Source organism: Callionymus lyra, chromosome 19 (genome assembly GCF_982586985.1).
Source record: "Callionymus lyra chromosome 19, fCalLyr1.hap1.1, whole genome shotgun sequence".
NCBI lineage: Eukaryota > Metazoa > Chordata > Actinopteri > Syngnathiformes > Callionymidae > Callionymus > Callionymus lyra.
In genome coordinates this window covers 10,584,448-10,602,981 of record NC_141836.1, presented here as the reverse complement: position 1 = coordinate 10,602,981, position 18,534 = coordinate 10,584,448, and the positions used below count along the sequence as shown (strand labels likewise).

Here is an 18,534-nt window from a genome sequence, read left to right as displayed (position 1 = left end):
TTAACGAAATAATCACAGATTTGATAACAAAAAAGGATTTATTTCAAATGTTTCTTTAAGACAAGATTCATTTCCACTACAACAGATGGAATGTGGGTCACATGTACAAGGATATATGAAGGAGAATCGCTGTGAAGCGGCAGCAGGTCGCATTAGTATTCAGATCGAATCAAGATGCTGGAGGAATTGATTTACTGCAGAGTCGACCCAGTAATCCTGCCATCTGAAGCAGCGAGTTCACCCCCTCGCACACCCGCATGTGCGTGTAACCGATCTCCTGTGAGAAAAGCATTATGACATTGTCAGAACGAGTGCGAATCCCTTTTTAAAAAAAACATGTTGCGTGACGAAAACTCACCTTAATGAACTCTAGTTTGAGGTACTCCGCCATCTGGAAGGTCTTGCAGACCCTGAAGATGTTACCGATGATGTCCTCCGGGGAGTATCCCAGAGCCCACAGCTGCTCGATCACCCTGTAGGCTTCGTTGATGTCTCCTTCCACACAGTGTCCCAGCATGCTCTTCACCAGCAGCGGGTGAGGTTCGTCGCACACCTTGAACACGTTCTCGCTGTTGATGTAGCCGAACCCAGAGTTGGTGGACTGAAGATTATTCAGTGCCTGAGAGAACAAGAAGAATTAGAGACGACTCGCTTCGAACGAATCTCTGGCTGCTCACCTGTCTCATGTCACCCTGGGCGGTGAAGATGACCGCCTCCAGGCCGTCGTCCGAGACGGCCAGCCGCTCCTGCTCCACCACGTCCTGCAGTCGCGCCAGGATCTGTCCGTCCGTCAGCTTGGAGTAACGCAGGACGGCGCAGCGGGACTGGATCGGCTCGATGATTTTGTCCGAGGCGTTGCATGCGAGGGCGAAGCGGGTCGTTTTTGAGTAGATCTCCATGATTCTTCTCAGGGCCTGCTGGGCTCCGTCTGTCATACTGAAGAAGAACAGAAAATACATTTAATTAAAGTGACAATGTACTTATTAGGGGTGTGATAAAAGAAGAAAACGATACAATTAAATATTGCTCAACTCTTTGTACCGATATTCAACAGGACTGTATCGGTATAAAAATCATGATTTATTGTAGTTATTTTATGGTTTATATTTCAATAAAGCGACTATAAAATACATATTAAATTCACAATCCACATGAAAACGTTCACAGCACGTTAAAAATAAACTTCTGTCACTAGATGGCTGCAGTCATTATGTCCTCCGCAGCTTAGGAAACAATGAAACCCCCACGAGATCCCGGCGATGACTGAGGATGAGAGGATACAGTCGGCTCCGGCAGTGTTTAAAGCTGATGTTTTTTGTTCCAAAACAAATGAAAGCAGTGAGAACTTCACCAAGAGTCATGTTTTCTGTAAATTCTGCAACACAAGACCCAAGTATTTGGAACAATATACAGTATATTGTGTAGCTGCCCCTGTGTACACATTTCCCAAACAATTTCCCGAAGGAGACCTCCTGAGGGATCAATAAAGTTTTACCTTACCTTACATATCACCAGATTCTTGCCAATACACACAACTTTTTGCTAATATTTATATTGCACTCTGTGTTCTTTACCTGTCAGCTTCATCCAGGATGATGATCTTGTGTCGTCCTTTAGGCAGCGTGACCTTCTGTTGAGCGAACATCTTGATCTTGTTCCTCACCACATCGATTCCTCTGCGGAAAACAGCAAAAAAAACACACGATTCAATCAAATACTGCGAGCTATTTTATTGAAGATGGTAAGAGAATGAATACCTTTCATTGGAGGCGTTGAGCTCCAGGACAGCATCTTTCATGGAGGCTCCCAGCAATGCTCGAGACAGACACAAGATGCTGGTGGTCTTTCCTGTACCAGGGGGTCCTGGATCAAGACCGTCAGACAGGTTAGTTGGTTCAAGTGGATCATATTAACTTTTAAATGTTAAATTTATTGTCATTCCAGTCTGACCTGCGATGATGATGTTGGGAACATTCCCCTCCCTGGCAAACACCTCCAGCCTGCTCACAGTCTCCTCGTTCCCCACGATCTCGTTCAGCTTCAGGGGACGATATTTCTCAACCCACGGTAGTTCATAAGCACCGGAGGTTTTACTTGAAGTTTCACCAGCACTAGCTTCACTTTTTTGTTCGCTAGCTGCTGCTTTAGAGCCGCTTTCAGTTTCCATTTCTTCCTCCATATTTGAGCGTCAACGCGCGAAACTAAAGCAACTTTTTCCCTCCCTGTCTTTCCACGACACAGCAAACTCCCCTCTGATTGGCTCAAGGCTGATGGTCGATTACTTTGATTGGTTTATGTACCGGAAGCAAAATCTCGCGGTATTATTTTCCTAAATCCAGATTAACGTCAACATGGAACGCATTATTTATTTAGTAAATCCCTTTTTTTAAAAAAACAACAACAGTTCATTAAACAAAATGTTTACATACAACCAACTAGAAATATGACCAAAATAAACGTATAATTAATATGTGTTTAAAAACATAAGACGCTTATAAACAAATGAATTAAAAAATAGTTTAACGTATAAAATATGGGTTGAATATGAAATAAATAATCTTTAAACATTAAACGTTCCACGAAAAAAGAGAAAAATATATTTAAAATATAATAAAATTGAATACATACTACGTTCTTTTTTTTTTTTAATTAAAAACTATTAATATAAATAATAACTCCAGCGGATATTTAATAAAAATAAAATATTTTATGTGTGTTGTAACTCCCGCCGCCCACTTATGTACGTATTGTAATCGTGACCTTATTACTTTTTGTGCTTCCTTTTTATTAAAATTCATTATTGTTTTTGTTATTATTTAATATGTGTACTGCCTGTACAAATATGTAGTATGTTTGTATGGGTAAAGGTAAGGTAAGGTAAGGTAAAACTTTATTGATCCCTCAGGAGGAATTGTTTTTTTCCCATAGCTACAGAAAATACAGCAAAATAAAATAAATCAAAATAAAATAAGAACAAGAACAAAGAGAAATAAAGAGAAAGAACAAGATGATACAATCTAAGTCTAAAGATAAAGATAAAGAACATAATCAAAATTAGAAGTATAATTTACTCTTAATCCTAAGAAAACGAGTGTTGTCTTTTTAATTGAATAAATGTAATTGAAATATGTAGAAAAAAAATGTAAAACGCGGCATTTTATATTTTTTTTGATTTATTTGTGTTTCCAAAGGGTAAAATACTAAGGCACTAAGAATTTCCATATATTAATAGCTGTAGTGGGTTGAGATAAAAATGTGAAAAGGACAGATACTAATAATAAACTCGACGTTATCTTTGGTGTTGCCCCCTACAGGAGGAATCCAGTACTGCAGGTCAGAGTCAGGAAGTCGTCACCCTGCTCGCTGAACTACTTCCTGCTTCCGCAAACACACAGTGGATGCTCGCCTCCGACTTAACGTCTTTGCTCTTTCCTACATTTTTTAAAAAACTCCTTCTCATTTAATGAATCATTAATAAGGAACCATGACGGCAAACAGCCGCTGTTCCGTCGCGGAGCCCCCTGGCCTGGAGACCCAGGGGCGGGAGATCGAGTCTCTTCTGCGGGAGTCGGAGCTTCGAGCGGGGGACAGTTGGTGAGACGAACCGTCACACACACGGCGACACGTATCTTTGGTAGAAACACAAACAAAAAACACGAGTTTAACTCGAAAACGTTGAGGGTTCGTGTGGTTCCGAACAGCAGTCGTGCAGCTGCGGGTGTGTTAGCTTCGCTGTCACCGGGCAGAATGTGACGTTCATGGACGCCTCGTTTGATCCACGATCTAAACGTTATTATTCTATAGCCTAACGTTGAATATGTCAATAAATACATGTATTTATTTACGAAACATACCCTCAGTGAACGTGTATTTGTTATTTCATTCACGTTACTTTAGCGTCAACATACTCTGCTAATCCGGTTGTGTGTCATTCTACCGTCTTACTATACTGACATATATTATTTTTTATTTACCTCGAAATACCTGGATTGTTGTGAGACACACAGAGACGTTAAACTGTAAAACAATATTTATTATAAATATTATATTTATTTTTTGTTTGCTGGTGGCTACAAATGAATGAATTACGCACACATTTGTATATTACTACTACGGTTGTTCATTGGCAGATACGATACATATCACGAAACAAGGGATATATATACTTATAATAGTTATATATAAGTATATATTTGTAGTATTGTCGAGTACTTGGCTCTGGTGTTGCAGAATTTACAAACCACATGACTCGTAACTGCTTTTTTATTTGTTTTTAAACCGAAATATGTCCAAAACAGCAGCTTTAAAAGCTGCTGTAGTCGACGACTGTATCCTCTTGTCCTCAGTCATCGCCACTATCTTGTGGGATTTCAATGCTAGCTGTGGACGATGTAATCACTGCTGCCATCTAGTGGCTGGATGTTTAATTGCAACACAAAAATGAACAAACTACGTATATGTTTGCATTTTAATTCTAAAAAAAGAATATAATTATTTTAATTTACACGCACATTATTGAACTATAAACCAAACTATGGTAATGCGTAAAATGTTTTTGCAAACAAAAAAAGAGGACAAAAAAGATAATTACTATTATTTTGGAATAATCCATACAGTGCTGTTAAATATCGATACATTATCTTGGAAAGAAGTCGCGATCTATCGCCATATAGATATTTTCTTACACCCATAAATACTACCTTGTTATAATATTTCTAATTCAGTGTTCATATGAATGACTGTAATACACTTTAAACTTTGATACAGAGATTAAAGATAAGAAGAATACATGTATAATGAATAATTATTGACATGCTATTATAAGCCCGGAGACGACAAGATTATAAAGATAAATGACATAATGTATATAATGCATCTTTTTTTCTTCAAACCAAAGATATGTTTTGTCTTGCTGCCTGGCTCATGCTTTTGTTCATTTTAAAGTATATTCCACTTTAATAAAATGGATCTTATCTCATTCAACTCATATGTATTATATTTAATTATTTTTATTCTCTACTGTCATCACCATAAAAATATCCTATGTTGTGTTTACAGCTCTGGCAATAATCTGCAGCTGGACGTATAAATAGTCAATAAATCATAGAATGAGTCTGTTCCTTTGATCTCCATTGTTTCTGGATTATGAAGTCATCCTTTAAAGCGACAGTTCAGCATAAAACCTTCGCCGTTCTATTGGCGTTCTTAATTTTTACCTTTGTCTTGTGGTGAACGAAAAAATGTATCTAAATGATAGATTTTCACTTTTCAAAAGTTGGTCGACGTTTGTTAACCTGTTTCAGAGCAAAAGGTTTGTTCAGACTAATAAAGTTAAATTAATTATATCGTTTTATAAGTTAAAAATGTGACTTTATATACACAGTTGCGATCTCCTGATGTGAAGCTCTTTGTCTTTTACCATAAATGCTTAAAATCAGGAATAGAGCTGCTTTAAAAAAAAAAGAAGAAACCACTAACTGAGTTTTTAACCTTCTGTGTGTCGCAGGTATGTGATGGCTCGCCGCTGGTACGAACAATGGAAGGAGTTTGTAGAGTCGAGCGAACAGAACTTCTCCTCCTTCCCGGGTCAGATCGACAACACGGAGCTGTTCGAGGGTCAGTGAACGCATCTCATGATAAACATACATTTGATTTTATTGACATTAAATTATTTTGATTATACCATGTGTTTGTTTGGAAGCCAATTGAGACCAAAGAAACCTTTTTTTGTTGTTGTATTAATGTAGTTTATTCTTTTCAGATCAAGAGTCCTATCACTTAAAGGAGCGCCTGGTGGAGAATGAGGATTTTGTCTTGATGCCTCCTGAAGCGTGGCACAAGCTGCTGGCCTGGTATGGAATGGTTGACGAGCAGCCACCACTGGAGCGCAAGGTCAGCATCTCTGAGTGTTATTTTAGGTGTTGATTGTTTACTTAAACTTAATATTAACTCAAGATAATACTGTTTATTTGATCAATTATGCAGTTATGTTGTATTGATTTTTCTCTTTTTTTGGTATTTGTAAATCGTGATAACTTTTTAAATAAAATACTAATATTATTATTATTATTATTATTATTAATGTGTTTTAGTTAGAGAAGCAACATCAATCAATGTCTCGCCCCTTTAAATGATAAAACTGTATCTATGTCTGTGTAGGTGGTGGTGGACCAGCCGAACACTCTGAAAGTGGAGGTTTACCCAGTTGTGATCTTTCTCTGTCTCCATAGCAACATGGAGAACATCGTCACCGCGCACTTCAGCCGCACCGACAAAATACGTAAGTGATTGTTGAGTTAAAACCAGAAAAAAAGGAGTTAATTTCGTCCTCTTATGTAGTTGGAAACCGATCCGGAATTTAGTTTGTTTGTGTTTTGTGTGTAACTCCAGAGTTGATCCAGTCCGTAATGTGTCGGAACTTCTCGGTGCCCGCGGGGTCCGAGTGCCGCCTGTGGATGAAGAGTTCCGACAGCAGCTGCGAGCGGCTACGCAACCTGCATCAGAGTGTGTTGGAGGCCAGCTTGAGCTCGGGCATGGTGAGCAACCACTTGTTTCCTCGCCACTAAAATCATCAGGACCCTTTGCAAATGAAAACATGGGATATGTGTATTAAATCGTTTATTAAACAGCTGCAGGTGTTGAATTATTTAACAATAAAATGGTCAAACCACGGATGAGCTGCAACATGCCTGTGTGTTTTGCAGACGGTGATCATGGAGACGAGGAATGCGGACGGTACCTGGCCGAGCTTCACGCCTCAGATCATGTAAGAAAGATGGCGTCTCGCTTTGAGACTTTCTTTTTATGTCGTCCGCGTTCCGCCTGTCATTCAGACGTTATCCTTTGATCATGTCTTTTCTTTGACTCCTTCAACGGCAGCCACATAGTTGTCTTCCTGTAAGCCCCGCCCACTATCTACCTCCCTGTTATTTGATAAATATTAATTAACTTCCTCAGGGTACATGTGACCTCTATGTTGCTTTTTCAGATTTGATCTTTTAGCCACTTTTAAGGACACTTATAAAAAGTTTCAAAATTCAAATCTAAAAACGGATACCGATCCAATTATGTACACGAATGTCTTGGTTTCATAGGAAAATACAAGATAAAATATCTCTAATATATAAGATGACGATCTCTGTTCGTTCACAGGTTGTCAAAATGACTCACAAACCATGACACACGTTTTGAAAATGTAATTTTTTTGTAGGCGGACGACGGATGAGCAGGACTCGTACCGAGGGCAGCCGGGAGTGTGCGGCCTCACCAACCAGGGGAACACCTGCTTCATGAACTCGGCTCTGCAGGTACGGCATAGACTGCGGCGATTGTACGTTTAATTTAATTTAATACCACTTGTGATTCCTTTGATCTGGTTGAGTCGTCACGGGGTCGTCACACAGTTCAGGTTCAAAATGAACGGCATAGTTTTTTTTCTTTATGTTGTATAACAATTCCCCCAAAACCCCGTCCTGGACCCGTAAGTGAGGCATTTGTTACCGGGACCACAAAGAAAAACATGTCGGATCTATTTTATTTTCTAAATACTGTCTCAAAGATGTTTTATTTTGAAAAGAATATGGTTATTTCTGTGAAAGCCTGTAACTCTTGACAACTCAAGGCACTTGTTTTAAAGTTTACTTGGAAAAATAAAACTTGTTAACAATTTATTAAGATGTTAATTTTAAGGTCAGTCCCTGAATATGATGTCGACTTTAAATCGTGATACAAGAAAATATTTATCTTTAAAAAAGTAAAACTTGTGGCCTTCAATAGGAATCTTTGTAGAAGACGAACAAAAAATGTTATGAAACGTTTTGTAAACGTTAGTTTGTTAGGACCTCGATCTGTAGAAGGTCTCGTCCCCTCGTGTTCCTCGGCTCGAGGCGAGGTCAAGATTCCCTCAAGAACCTTTTGAGAGCCATTAACGAATGTAGAAAATCAAATATTGGATGTTGGTCGGACCATACACCAGAGTCAACACTCTGAGTAGGATGTTGACGTGTGTTTAACTGCTGGACCTGTAACCTGTCAACACTAGTTGTGTAAGAACATTTTTATTCACCTAAATATCGCAATACCACATTGATATTCAACAGCACTGAATAAACATTTAGATTACTGTTATACTTTTTTTTTTAAAGTATCGTTTTGGCTATCTAATCATATTTTAGTTGTATTATGATTCATATTTATTATAACAATAACATGCGTTTAAAACTATATATTGTTATTTATTTTCAATTAACATGCAATTATTCATTTTTTTGTTACTATTAAACCTCCGGCCACTAGGTGGCAGCACTCATCATGTTCTCTGCAGCTAAAGGAACATTAAAAATCCCGCAAGATCCTGGCGATAACTGAGGAAAAGAGGATACAGTCGACTCCAGCAGCTTTTAAAGTTGATTTTTCGATGTATTTTGGTTTAAAAAAAACAAATGAAAGCAGTTACGACTTCGTCAAGAGTCATGTGGTCTGTAAATTCTGCAACACCAGAGTTAAGAACCTGACAATACTACAAATATATACTTGTTACTACAGTATTACAATATTATTATTTTAAATGTATTAAATAAATAATTCGAACTTTTATTTACAATTAAGGTCCAACTATTCAAGGCGTTAAACCTAAAGAAAAAATTAAATCTTGCCTGATCCCGACGATGACTGAGGACGAGAGGATACAGTCGACTCCAGCAGCTTTAAAAGCTGATTTTTTTTGGACATATTTTGGTTTCAAAACAAATGAAAGTAGTTACGACTTCTTCAAAAGTCATGTGGTCTGTAAATTCTGCAACACCAGAGTCAAGTACTCGACAATACTACAAATGTATACTTGTTACTTCAGTATCACAATATATTACATCTTTTTCCCTGTATCATGATAGGAATAGTATCGCCATTATTCTTACCAATACACACGGCTAGTCAGCACACTTGTTTTTAGTTCTACGAAGTGTAAGTGACATGTTGGAAGTTCATTCACGATGAGTTTCCGTCCCGCAGTGTCTCAGTAATACTCCACCGCTGACGGAGTACTTCTTGCAAAACGACTACCTGGAGGAGCTGAACTTCACCAACCCCCTGGGCATGAAGGGGGAGATCGCCGAGGCCTACGCCGACATCATCAAGCAGATGTGGTCGGGGAGACACTACTCTGTGGTGCCCCGCGTCTTCAAGGTCACTTGACACCCCTACTTGCATGACCCATGTTTTTAGTAAACCATTGTTTTATTACTTTAAGTGACCTCTAAAAAAGGTCCTTCACACATGGACCCTTTATCTACTTTGGTGTGTTTGCTGTGCTAATGGCTTCAGGCGAGGATTTCTCTCCTGAATTACCTGAGCGTGAGATAATCCTTCTGTGTAGCCATAAGCGCAGTAGTGTCACAGATTTGAAATAATGTTGCTTTTTTTTCAAACCCTTTCTTATTCTATTCTTATTATGATCCAACTACTTTCAAGAATCTGCCTCATTTGCATTTGCAGGCCAAGGTGGGTCACTTTGCGTCGCAGTTCCTCGGCTACCAGCAGCACGACAGCCAGGAGCTCCTCTCCTTCCTCCTGGACGGGCTGCACGAGGACCTGAACCGGGTCAAAGTGAAGGAGTACTTTGAGCTGCGGGACGCTGACGGACGACCAGACCAGGTACGGGTTTTTATTCTTCTTCTTCTTCCCTTCCCCCGGGTTCATATTTTTTACTTCCTCCCTTCGCAGGAAGTGGCCGAGGAGGCGTGGCGAAACCACCGGCGGCGGAACGACTCGGTGATCGTGGACACCTTCCACGGCCTGTTCAAGTCCACCCTCATCTGCCCGGAGTGTCACAAGATATCGGTGACCTTCGACCCCTTCTGCTACCTGAGCGTCCCGCTCCCCGTCAGCAAGGAGCGAGTCATGGAAGTGTTTTTCGTGTCCCTGGACCCGTACGCCAAACCGGCTCAGGTACCGGATGATGTCGACCAGTTTTTTTAAAACCACCAGAAGATGTCGCTGATTTTTTTTTCTTTCTCTCCAGTATCGCGTTGTGGTTCCGAAGGCGGGGAAAGTGACGGACCTTTGCTCGGCTTTGTCGGAGATGACGGACGTTCCTGCTGCTCAGGTGACGTTTGTAAATGTTTGTTTATTAACATTTATTTTCTCTTCATATAATTGTTGTGTTTTCCAGATGGTCGTGGCCGACGTGTTCAACCACCGCTTCTATAAAATATACACGGCGGACGATTCTCTGAGCTGCATCCTGGACCGAGACGACATCTTCGTGTAAGATCCTCTTAAAGATGTCAACGTTCTGAGGGGCGTCGTCATGACGATGATGTCATCCCGCAGGTACGAGCAGAAGAAGTCGGAGGAGGAGCAGCAGGGGGAGGAGGACGAGGAGGAGGTTCTGGTCGCTCTCTACCTGAGGGAGCGATCTCACTACAGGGAGTACAGCTCCAGCAGCACCACGTTGTTCGGACACCCGCTGCTGCTCAAAGTGTCGCGCGGCAGCTGCAGCAGCCAGGAGGCGCTATACGCCCTGTTCCTGCAGAGACTAGCGTGAGTGTTGCCTCCAGTGGTGCAAGAGTGAAAGACATGTTAACTACACGTTTACAGTTTGTTGCCATTTAGCTGCTGTGAAACAAGATTCGTTTTCTTTCCTTGTATCAAACTCTGGAACAAAATACAAAGTTGTTCAAACATTCCAACTTTAAAAACTCTTCATTTACTTTAATTTCCTGACATAAAATTACAATTTTCCTGAGACGAAATTACAAACTCTGAAACAAAAATCCAGACCAAATTTTTTTTGAAATAATTTTCCTGAAACAAAGTAAAAAATTTCCTGAAACAAAATTACAATTTTCTGTAACAAAATTACAATTTTCTGTAACAAAATTACAATTTTCTGTAACAAAATTACAATTTTTCTGAAACAAAACTACAATTTTCTGTAACAAAATTACAATTTTCCTGAAACAAAACTACAATTTTCTGTAACAAAATTACAATTTTTCTGAAACAAAACTACAATTTTCTGTAACAAAATTAAAATTTTCTGTAACAAAATTACAATTTTCTGTAACAAAACTACAATTTTCTGTAACAAAACTACAATTTTCTGTAACAAAATTACAATTTTCTGTAACAAAACTACAATTTTCTGTAACAAAACTACAATTTTCTGTAATAAAATTACAATTTTCTGTAACAAAATTACAATTTTCTGTAACAAAACTACAATTTTCTGTAACAAAATTACAATTTTCTGAAACAAAACTACAATTTTCTGTAACAAAACTACAATTTTCTGTAACAAAATTACAATTTTCTGTAACAAAATTACAATTTTCTGTAACAAAATTACAATTTTCTGTAACAAAACTACAATTTTCTGTAACAAAATTACAATTTTCTGTAACAAAATTACAATTTTCCTGAAACAAAACTACAATTTTCTGTAACAAAATTACAATTTTCCTGAAACAAAACTACAATTTTCTGTAACAAAATTACAATTTTTTGTAACAAAATTACAATTTTCTGTAACAAAATTACAATTTTTTGTAACAAAATTACAATTTTCTGTAACAAAATTACAATTTTCTGTAACAAAACTACAATTTTCTGTAACAAAATTACAATTTTCTGTACAAAAAAAAACATTTTATTTTCCTAAAACAAAATCAAAATTTTCATGAAAACAATAATTATTTTCCTGAAACAAAACTTACTAATTAGAATTTTTCTACAAATTTTCCAACTCTGGAACAAAATCACTATTTCTATTTACTATTTTCTAATTTCCTGAGACAAATGAACAAACTAAGAAACACAGTTGAATTACTTTAATTTATTGATTAATAATAAAAAATAAATAAACCTTCTCGGCTTAACATTTCTATTGTGTCATGTGTTAAATAAAAAATATATATTCCAGAAATCAAACAAATTAACCTTCTTCACATATGTAAAAAAAATCCCAACAGCAAGATCATTTCACTGCAAAACTTAAGTTTTTACTGCAAATATGCCTCATTTCTTCTTCGTCTGTTGGAGCAGGCGATACGTTCGTCTTCCTGAACCTTCAGAAGAGCTGGAGGAGGAGGAGGAGGACGAGGAGGAAGAGGAGCTGTACAAGACCCAGACCAACGGCATCAGCGATGGTATCTTAGCCGTCTCTCGTGTTTTTGATTCAGCCTGAAAATTGGACAACTTTATATCATCATTTTTTTCAAGCATCAACTTGTGTCTAGTCGTGTGTTTGAACGTCTGTGTTCGTCTCTCAAGATGAGGATCAGGTCGACGCAGAGAAACCCGGCCCGTCTCACGCAGAGCCCGGTCGCAGCGACGGACCCTCGTGCAGCCAGACGGAGAACAACAGCCTCGCCGCCGCCGCCGCCGCCGAGGCTCCTGCCGACGCCAATCACGTCCACGACTCCTCGGAACCCTGCGAAACCACCAACGGCCCCCAGGTCGCCCCCGACGCCCGGGGGGGCGACCCCGCCGAGGCGAGCGGCGCCGGCGACTCGGAACCGGCATCAGAACCGGCATCAGAACCGGCATCAGAACCGACCACAGACCCGGCCGCGCAGCAGCCGGACGATAAAGAGACGGAGGAGAACAAACAGGAAGAGGCGTGTTCGTCCAAGACCACCGATGCGGAAGAACCGGCCAAGAGGAGGAAGTGTCGCAAGAGGAAGCGACTGTTCACCATCCAGGCCGTCAACTCCAACGGAACCACGGAGAGAGGGATCGGAGACGGAGGAAGCACCGTCTGCTTCGACTGTACGTCTTCTTCACTCCCACATAAACAGTTTAAGCGTCAATATGTTCTGTGGTGGTGAAAAACAGACCTGATTTAACCACTAAACTAAATTTATATTGACGGATTTATTTTCTTCTCCAGCTCAACCCTACGTGGCCATAGACTGGGACCCCGAGATGAAGAAGAGATTCTACAACGAGAACGAGGCCGAGGTTGGTGGATTCTTACGTCTCACACAAGTCGAAATAGCTTTTTCTGGCTGAAGCTCTTTATTTTCAAAGTACAATATTGTTGAGACGTTGCTATAAAACTGTGCAAACAATACAATACCAAAGAAATCATTAAATAATGAATAAAGACTGATAAATAAAATAGGAATAGATATAAATTACGATCAATACAATAAGAGGTTAATCATAAATTTAAAAAAAAAGATCGTATTATAAGAAACGAGCGCCTATTTTATTGCTTTAACGGGCTCTGAGGTCTGTGGATCAGAATCTACTGATGGTTCCTGAACACGGTTCTGGACCAGAGGAGAGAAATCCTTCCAGACTGTTGCTCCTAAGCTTTGGAACGATCTTCTCTCTCTTTGCTCTTGATGGATCTACTGACTCCTTCAAGAAACATCTTAAGACGTTTTTATTTGTTCAGGCTTTTCCTTGATTTTCTAGAACTCCTGTCGTGTAATCAGTTTTATCTTGATCTTTAAAGTATTTACTTTATTGAATATTGTTTTGTTGTTGAAGCGCTTTGTGACCCTGGTCTGGAAAAGCGCTATATAAATAAAAAATACTTACATTAGGTCGGTATTTTGACCTCAAGGGGGCGACATTGCTCAGGCGGAGTGGTTCTTGTGGCCGAAACGTTGCAGGTTCAATTCCAGACTCCGGATATGATTGTGAAGAATCCTGGAACAAAATTTCAATTTTCCTGACACTAAATGTCAGGAAATTAAAATTAAAATTTGCTGAAATCAATTTTAAAATTTTCCTGAAATGAAATTTCCTGAAACAAGATTACAGACTTTAAAAAGAAAACCTGGAACTAAATTAGTTAATTTTCCTGATAATAAATTTCATTTTCTTGATGCTTAATTAGAATATTCCTGTCACAAAATTAAAACCTCTGTAACAATTTAACAAACTAAGAAACAAAGGTGAATTTTATGAAACAAAATTACAATTTCCTGATACTAATTGTTTTGTCGTTGAATTACTTTAATTTAACAATCTTTATTTTATTTTTTTTAAATATTTAAGACTTCTCAGCTTCAACATTTCTATTGTGTGTTACTGAAGAAATAACGCAGAAGTTATGAAAATGAACTTAAGCTCCTCCCCCTCAATCCAAACAGCATCATTTCACTGCAAAACTACGCATAATAATTCCATGTGTTTTCAGAAATACGTGAAGAACGCCAGCATGGAGGTCCCTCAGCAGCAGATGACGGTGCAGCTGGAGGAGTGCATCAAGCTCTTCACCACCGTGGAGACCCTGGAGGAGGACAACCCCTGGTAAGTGGCGCTGAGTGTGTGGACGCCGGGCGACACTGACGGCGTGTGTCGTTTCCAGGTACTGTCCCGTGTGTAAGAAGCACCAGCTGGCCACCAAGAAGCTGGACCTGTGGTCTCTGCCCGAGGTCCTCATCATCCACCTGAAGAGGTTCTCCTACACCAAGTTCACCAGGGAGAAGCTGGACAGCATCGTGGAGTTCCCGCTCAGGTACACACACACACACACACACACACACACACACACACACACGTAACGAAGAGATTAACGACCGGTTGTCTGGGCAGGAATCTGGACTTCTCCAACTACCTTCTCCGGAAGAGCTCGTCCAAGAACGAACCTCCGAGTCGCTACGACCTCATCGCTGTGTCCAACCACTACGGAGGCCTCAGAGACGGACACTGTGAGTTTTCTTTCTACACTTGTTCTCAGAGCCTCTTTTAAACGTGTGTGTGTGTGTGTGTTTGTGTTTGTGTTTGTGTGTGTGTGTGTGTGTGTGTGTGTGTGTGTGTGTGTGTGTGTGTGTGTGTGTGTGTGTGTGTGTGTGTGTGTGTGTGTGTGTGTGTGTGTGTGTGTGTGTGTGTGTGTGTGTGTGTGTGTGTGTGTGTGTGTGTGTGTGTGTGTGTGTGTGTGTGTGTGTGTGTGTGTGTGTGTGTACGCAGACACCAGCTACTCTCAGAACAAGGACAACGGCCAGTGGTATTATTTCGACGACAGCAAAGTGACGTACGCCACCGACGACCAGATCGTGGTGAGTTCAAGTCCATCAGTAACATTTGAAATCAAGAAACTCTATTTTTTTTTATTATTAAAGCTTTTAGTTATTTTTCAAATCTTTTAATTATTTATATATTCAAAGGTAGAATTCGTTTTTCTTTTAGAAATTGAAGTAAGACATTTAAAAACAATCAATTTATTTCTTGACACAAGTTTGATTTTCTGATTCAAATACAAATAAAAATGTTTTAAATTCAATGTTTTTGTTTTCTTTTGGATTTAATATGCACATTTTGGCATGATCAACATTTTTATATTCAATATTTATACTTATATATTGAATTAAGAATTAATTTTGGAATAATTGGAATTAAAATATCAAACTATATGTGTAAATAAATAAATATATTCATGTTTGTTCTACTATACCAATGTTTTTTATATTAAATTCACAAGGCTATGAACTAAAAAATATAGAATTTAGAAAATTTATTTTAGAATTATTAGAATTTGATTAATTTTTTTGATTGAAATGTAGTGTTTTTAAGCATTTTAATAATATTTTTAAATAACTAAATAAAATATTTTTTATATATTGAAAGGTTGAATTATTTGTTCTTAATTCAATATATATATATTTTAAAAATAAAAATGTTGGTTTAATTTATAGATATTTATTTTTAATATCTATAAATTATTAAAAACAATAATTATTTTAAAAATAATCTAGAGTTTAATCCAAAAATTCAATGTTTTATTTCCAAGAACTAGACGTAAATGATCAGTTTCCTTGTCATGTCATGTGTGTCTGTTTCCAGAACAACGCCGCCTACGTCCTGTTCTACCACCGGCAGGACAAGGTCCGGACGCCCACGCCGTCCAGCCCCAAGCCCAGCCCACCCCCTTCCTCCTCCTCCTGCTCCTCCACGCAACCCACGGCCGACGGCGCCGCGTCCGAGGAGGACGGCGGCGGCGGCGGCGGCGGCGCCACCTCCTGCGTCTCCATGGAAACAGACTAAAGGACACAAGGCCCCACCGACACTTGAACGCCTCACGCCGCTTCGGCTCGAACGCAAAGACGGACGCTTTTTTTAATCTCAGGTAGAGGTCACGTGACCTGGTGGGAGGAGCTTGAAACTGGTTTTTGATGGTTTTAAACCTCTTTCTTTTTTTTTTAATTAACGAATCCTTCGTTCAACTGTTGCTGATCCTGGATTTTGAGTCGAAACATGTTACGTTGATCATCTTTTCTCTCCTGTCGATAAATGCAAACTTTAATTTTCCGTGATTTATTTTCGTTCTTAAAGCTTCATTTGAAAGAAAAAAAGCATCAATGGTTCAATGATTTGTGACGAGAGAGTTTCGTGGATGATGTATTAAAGTCCATCATCCAGTCTGTATATATTATATATATATATACACACACATATATATATATGATGCGTTCTTTGCTATTTATTTTTCTAATTGGAAAAGTCATGTGACAGAGCGGCGAGGACCGGCGCGAGACTTTGAGACGCTTATTTTCATATTTATTGAGGAAAACGTGTATCGAGGCATCGAGCGGTTGAACCCTCAACCCCCCGACTGTGTACAGTATTTTTGTGTGGTCAGAGATGTGTGTGTGTGTGCGTGTGTGTGTGTGTGTGTCACTCCTGGGCGGAGTGTGCTTGGGCGCTCACTCTCTCTGGTCTTCCTGGCAATTATCAGATGAGAATATTTTATAGTTTCTTTAATCTTTTGATATAAATAAATCGATTATTACCTTGAACAACGCCTGCTGGTTGATTGTGGGATTAGATGAGTGACGGCTGTCAATCAAATATTGGCTGAAAAGTATATGTTGAATTTAGAAAATACATTTTAAGAATAAGAATATTCAACAGAAATCATTCATGTTGGTACTTTTATAACATTTTCAGCTATGAATAAAAATTATATATAATTTAGCAGATTTCTTTAAACAATTTATCATTTTTTTTCATTGAAATCTTGTTGATTTTTAATCGAATTAATTGTATTTAATAATTTAATTCAATTATTTCTATATTAAAAACTTGAGCTTATTTTTAAATAAATAAAAACATTTTAATTATTTTAAAACAATATTTATTAACACAGAGGTTGATGATATAAAATAAGTTTTCTAAATTCAATATAATTATTTTTTCAATTATAAAAAAAAAGGTAGTTTTTTTTCTATCTTCATACTTTATTTGAAAAATATTGGCCTCAAAGAAATTAATATTGTAACTGAAAATAATGTGATTATTTTTTAAAAACTTGAATTTATTTATTTAAAATATATATATATTAAGACATTTTAATAATTAAATAAATAATGTAGTTTTTTTTAACAGCGTTGGATAGTTTTAATTTATTTATAAAATATAAAATTCCCAAATGTAATCTTTTTTTTTCTTTAAGTAAAAATGATCAATTTCTTCCAATAAATATATTTTATTAAATCAAATATTGGCTAAAAACATAATTTCGTAATAGATAATAAGCAGCCAAATATTTTAAAATAAGAAAACTATATAAAGTCGTCTACTTAATCTATTCAACCCAATGAAAATAGAAGAAAAATATATATATTATTCAAGCAACAAAACAGACAAAACATCAAACTTACTAACAATCAATTACAGATAAATACATAAAGTTCGACGTGTGTCTCGTATTCCTTTAATTAAAATTAATTTTATTTATCAGTTCTTGTCTTCACCGTCAGTCAAAATGGCAGAATCTTTCTCTGTGAATCCAGATAAGTTCAAACAACTTAAATATGTTTTATCTTTACTTTAACTTCACTAAAAAACGAATTTAACACTTCAAATTCCAATTATTTGGATTAATTATTCAATAACAAACGAATTGGAACTTTTTAATATTCGAAATTTTCAATTCAAAGATGTATGAACAGATATTCTAAAGTTGAGTGGAAGTACATATATATGTCCACACGGGGGCGATGTCTTTACTTGTTACTGTCCAGTAGTTCAGTGTTAGTTCACCCAAAATTCGAATTTGCCCCTTTTCTTTTTTTTCAAATTACTTTATTGAATTTAATTTCAGATAAGAAGATAGACAACATAGCTAAGTCATAAAACTACATATTTACTTCATCACACCAAAGAGCCAAATATATTTACAAATCAGTGAATACGTTTCTAAAACAGACCAATAACACCCAATTCTAAAAGGTTAAAATTCTCCACTGTCTACACTTGTTTTAATTCATATCTATTGTCCTTTATCTATTAAGTTCTGTTAAAATGTGTTTAAAAGTCATTTGATATGACATTATTGTCAATAACCATCTCTGTATCCTTCAACAGTGGACACTGTGAACGTCACTCATTCAAAATCCTTATCCTTGACAGAAAAGATAATTTAATATCAGATGATTTTTAAGAATCTATCAGTGATAGTTTCGTAGATTCTTCTGCGTGTGACTGTTCTCTCACTACCGTAACACCTTCACAAATGCGCAATTTCTTTTTTTTATAGTTGCGGTTGTCGTAGTGACTTTGACTGTTATAAACCTCCAT

General features: G+C 37.7%; 2 protein-coding genes across 2 annotated transcripts; one reads left to right on the top strand and one right to left on the bottom strand.

The window, feature by feature from the left end:
• Positions 1–19: 19 nt before the first annotated feature.
• rfc2 (replication factor C (activator 1) 2) lies at positions 20–2,211 on the bottom strand. Its single transcript, XM_087780874.1, has 6 exons — positions 1,951–2,211; positions 1,758–1,863; positions 1,575–1,676; positions 678–936; positions 359–619; positions 20–277 (listed from the first exon to the last, which is right to left on the bottom strand). The coding sequence occupies exons 1-6, from the start codon at positions 2,177–2,179 to the stop codon at positions 170–172; spliced, it is 1,065 nt and encodes a 354-aa protein (XP_087637000.1). The 5' UTR covers positions 2,180–2,211; the 3' UTR covers positions 20–169.
• A 1,178-nt stretch (positions 2,212–3,389) lies between these two features.
• Positions 3,390–16,754, top strand: usp11 (ubiquitin specific peptidase 11). Its single transcript, XM_087781412.1, has 21 exons — positions 3,390–3,594; positions 5,507–5,616; positions 5,762–5,892; positions 6,160–6,280; positions 6,391–6,536; positions 6,705–6,766; positions 7,211–7,307; positions 9,010–9,183; positions 9,493–9,651; positions 9,721–9,945; positions 10,019–10,102; positions 10,169–10,263; positions 10,330–10,539; positions 12,043–12,146; positions 12,271–12,768; positions 12,890–12,960; positions 14,153–14,265; positions 14,324–14,473; positions 14,551–14,666; positions 14,926–15,014; positions 15,799–16,754. The coding sequence occupies exons 1-21, from the start codon at positions 3,485–3,487 to the stop codon at positions 15,997–15,999; spliced, it is 3,066 nt and encodes a 1,021-aa protein (XP_087637538.1). The 5' UTR covers positions 3,390–3,484; the 3' UTR covers positions 16,000–16,754.
• The last annotated feature ends 1,780 nt before the right edge of the window (positions 16,755–18,534 follow it).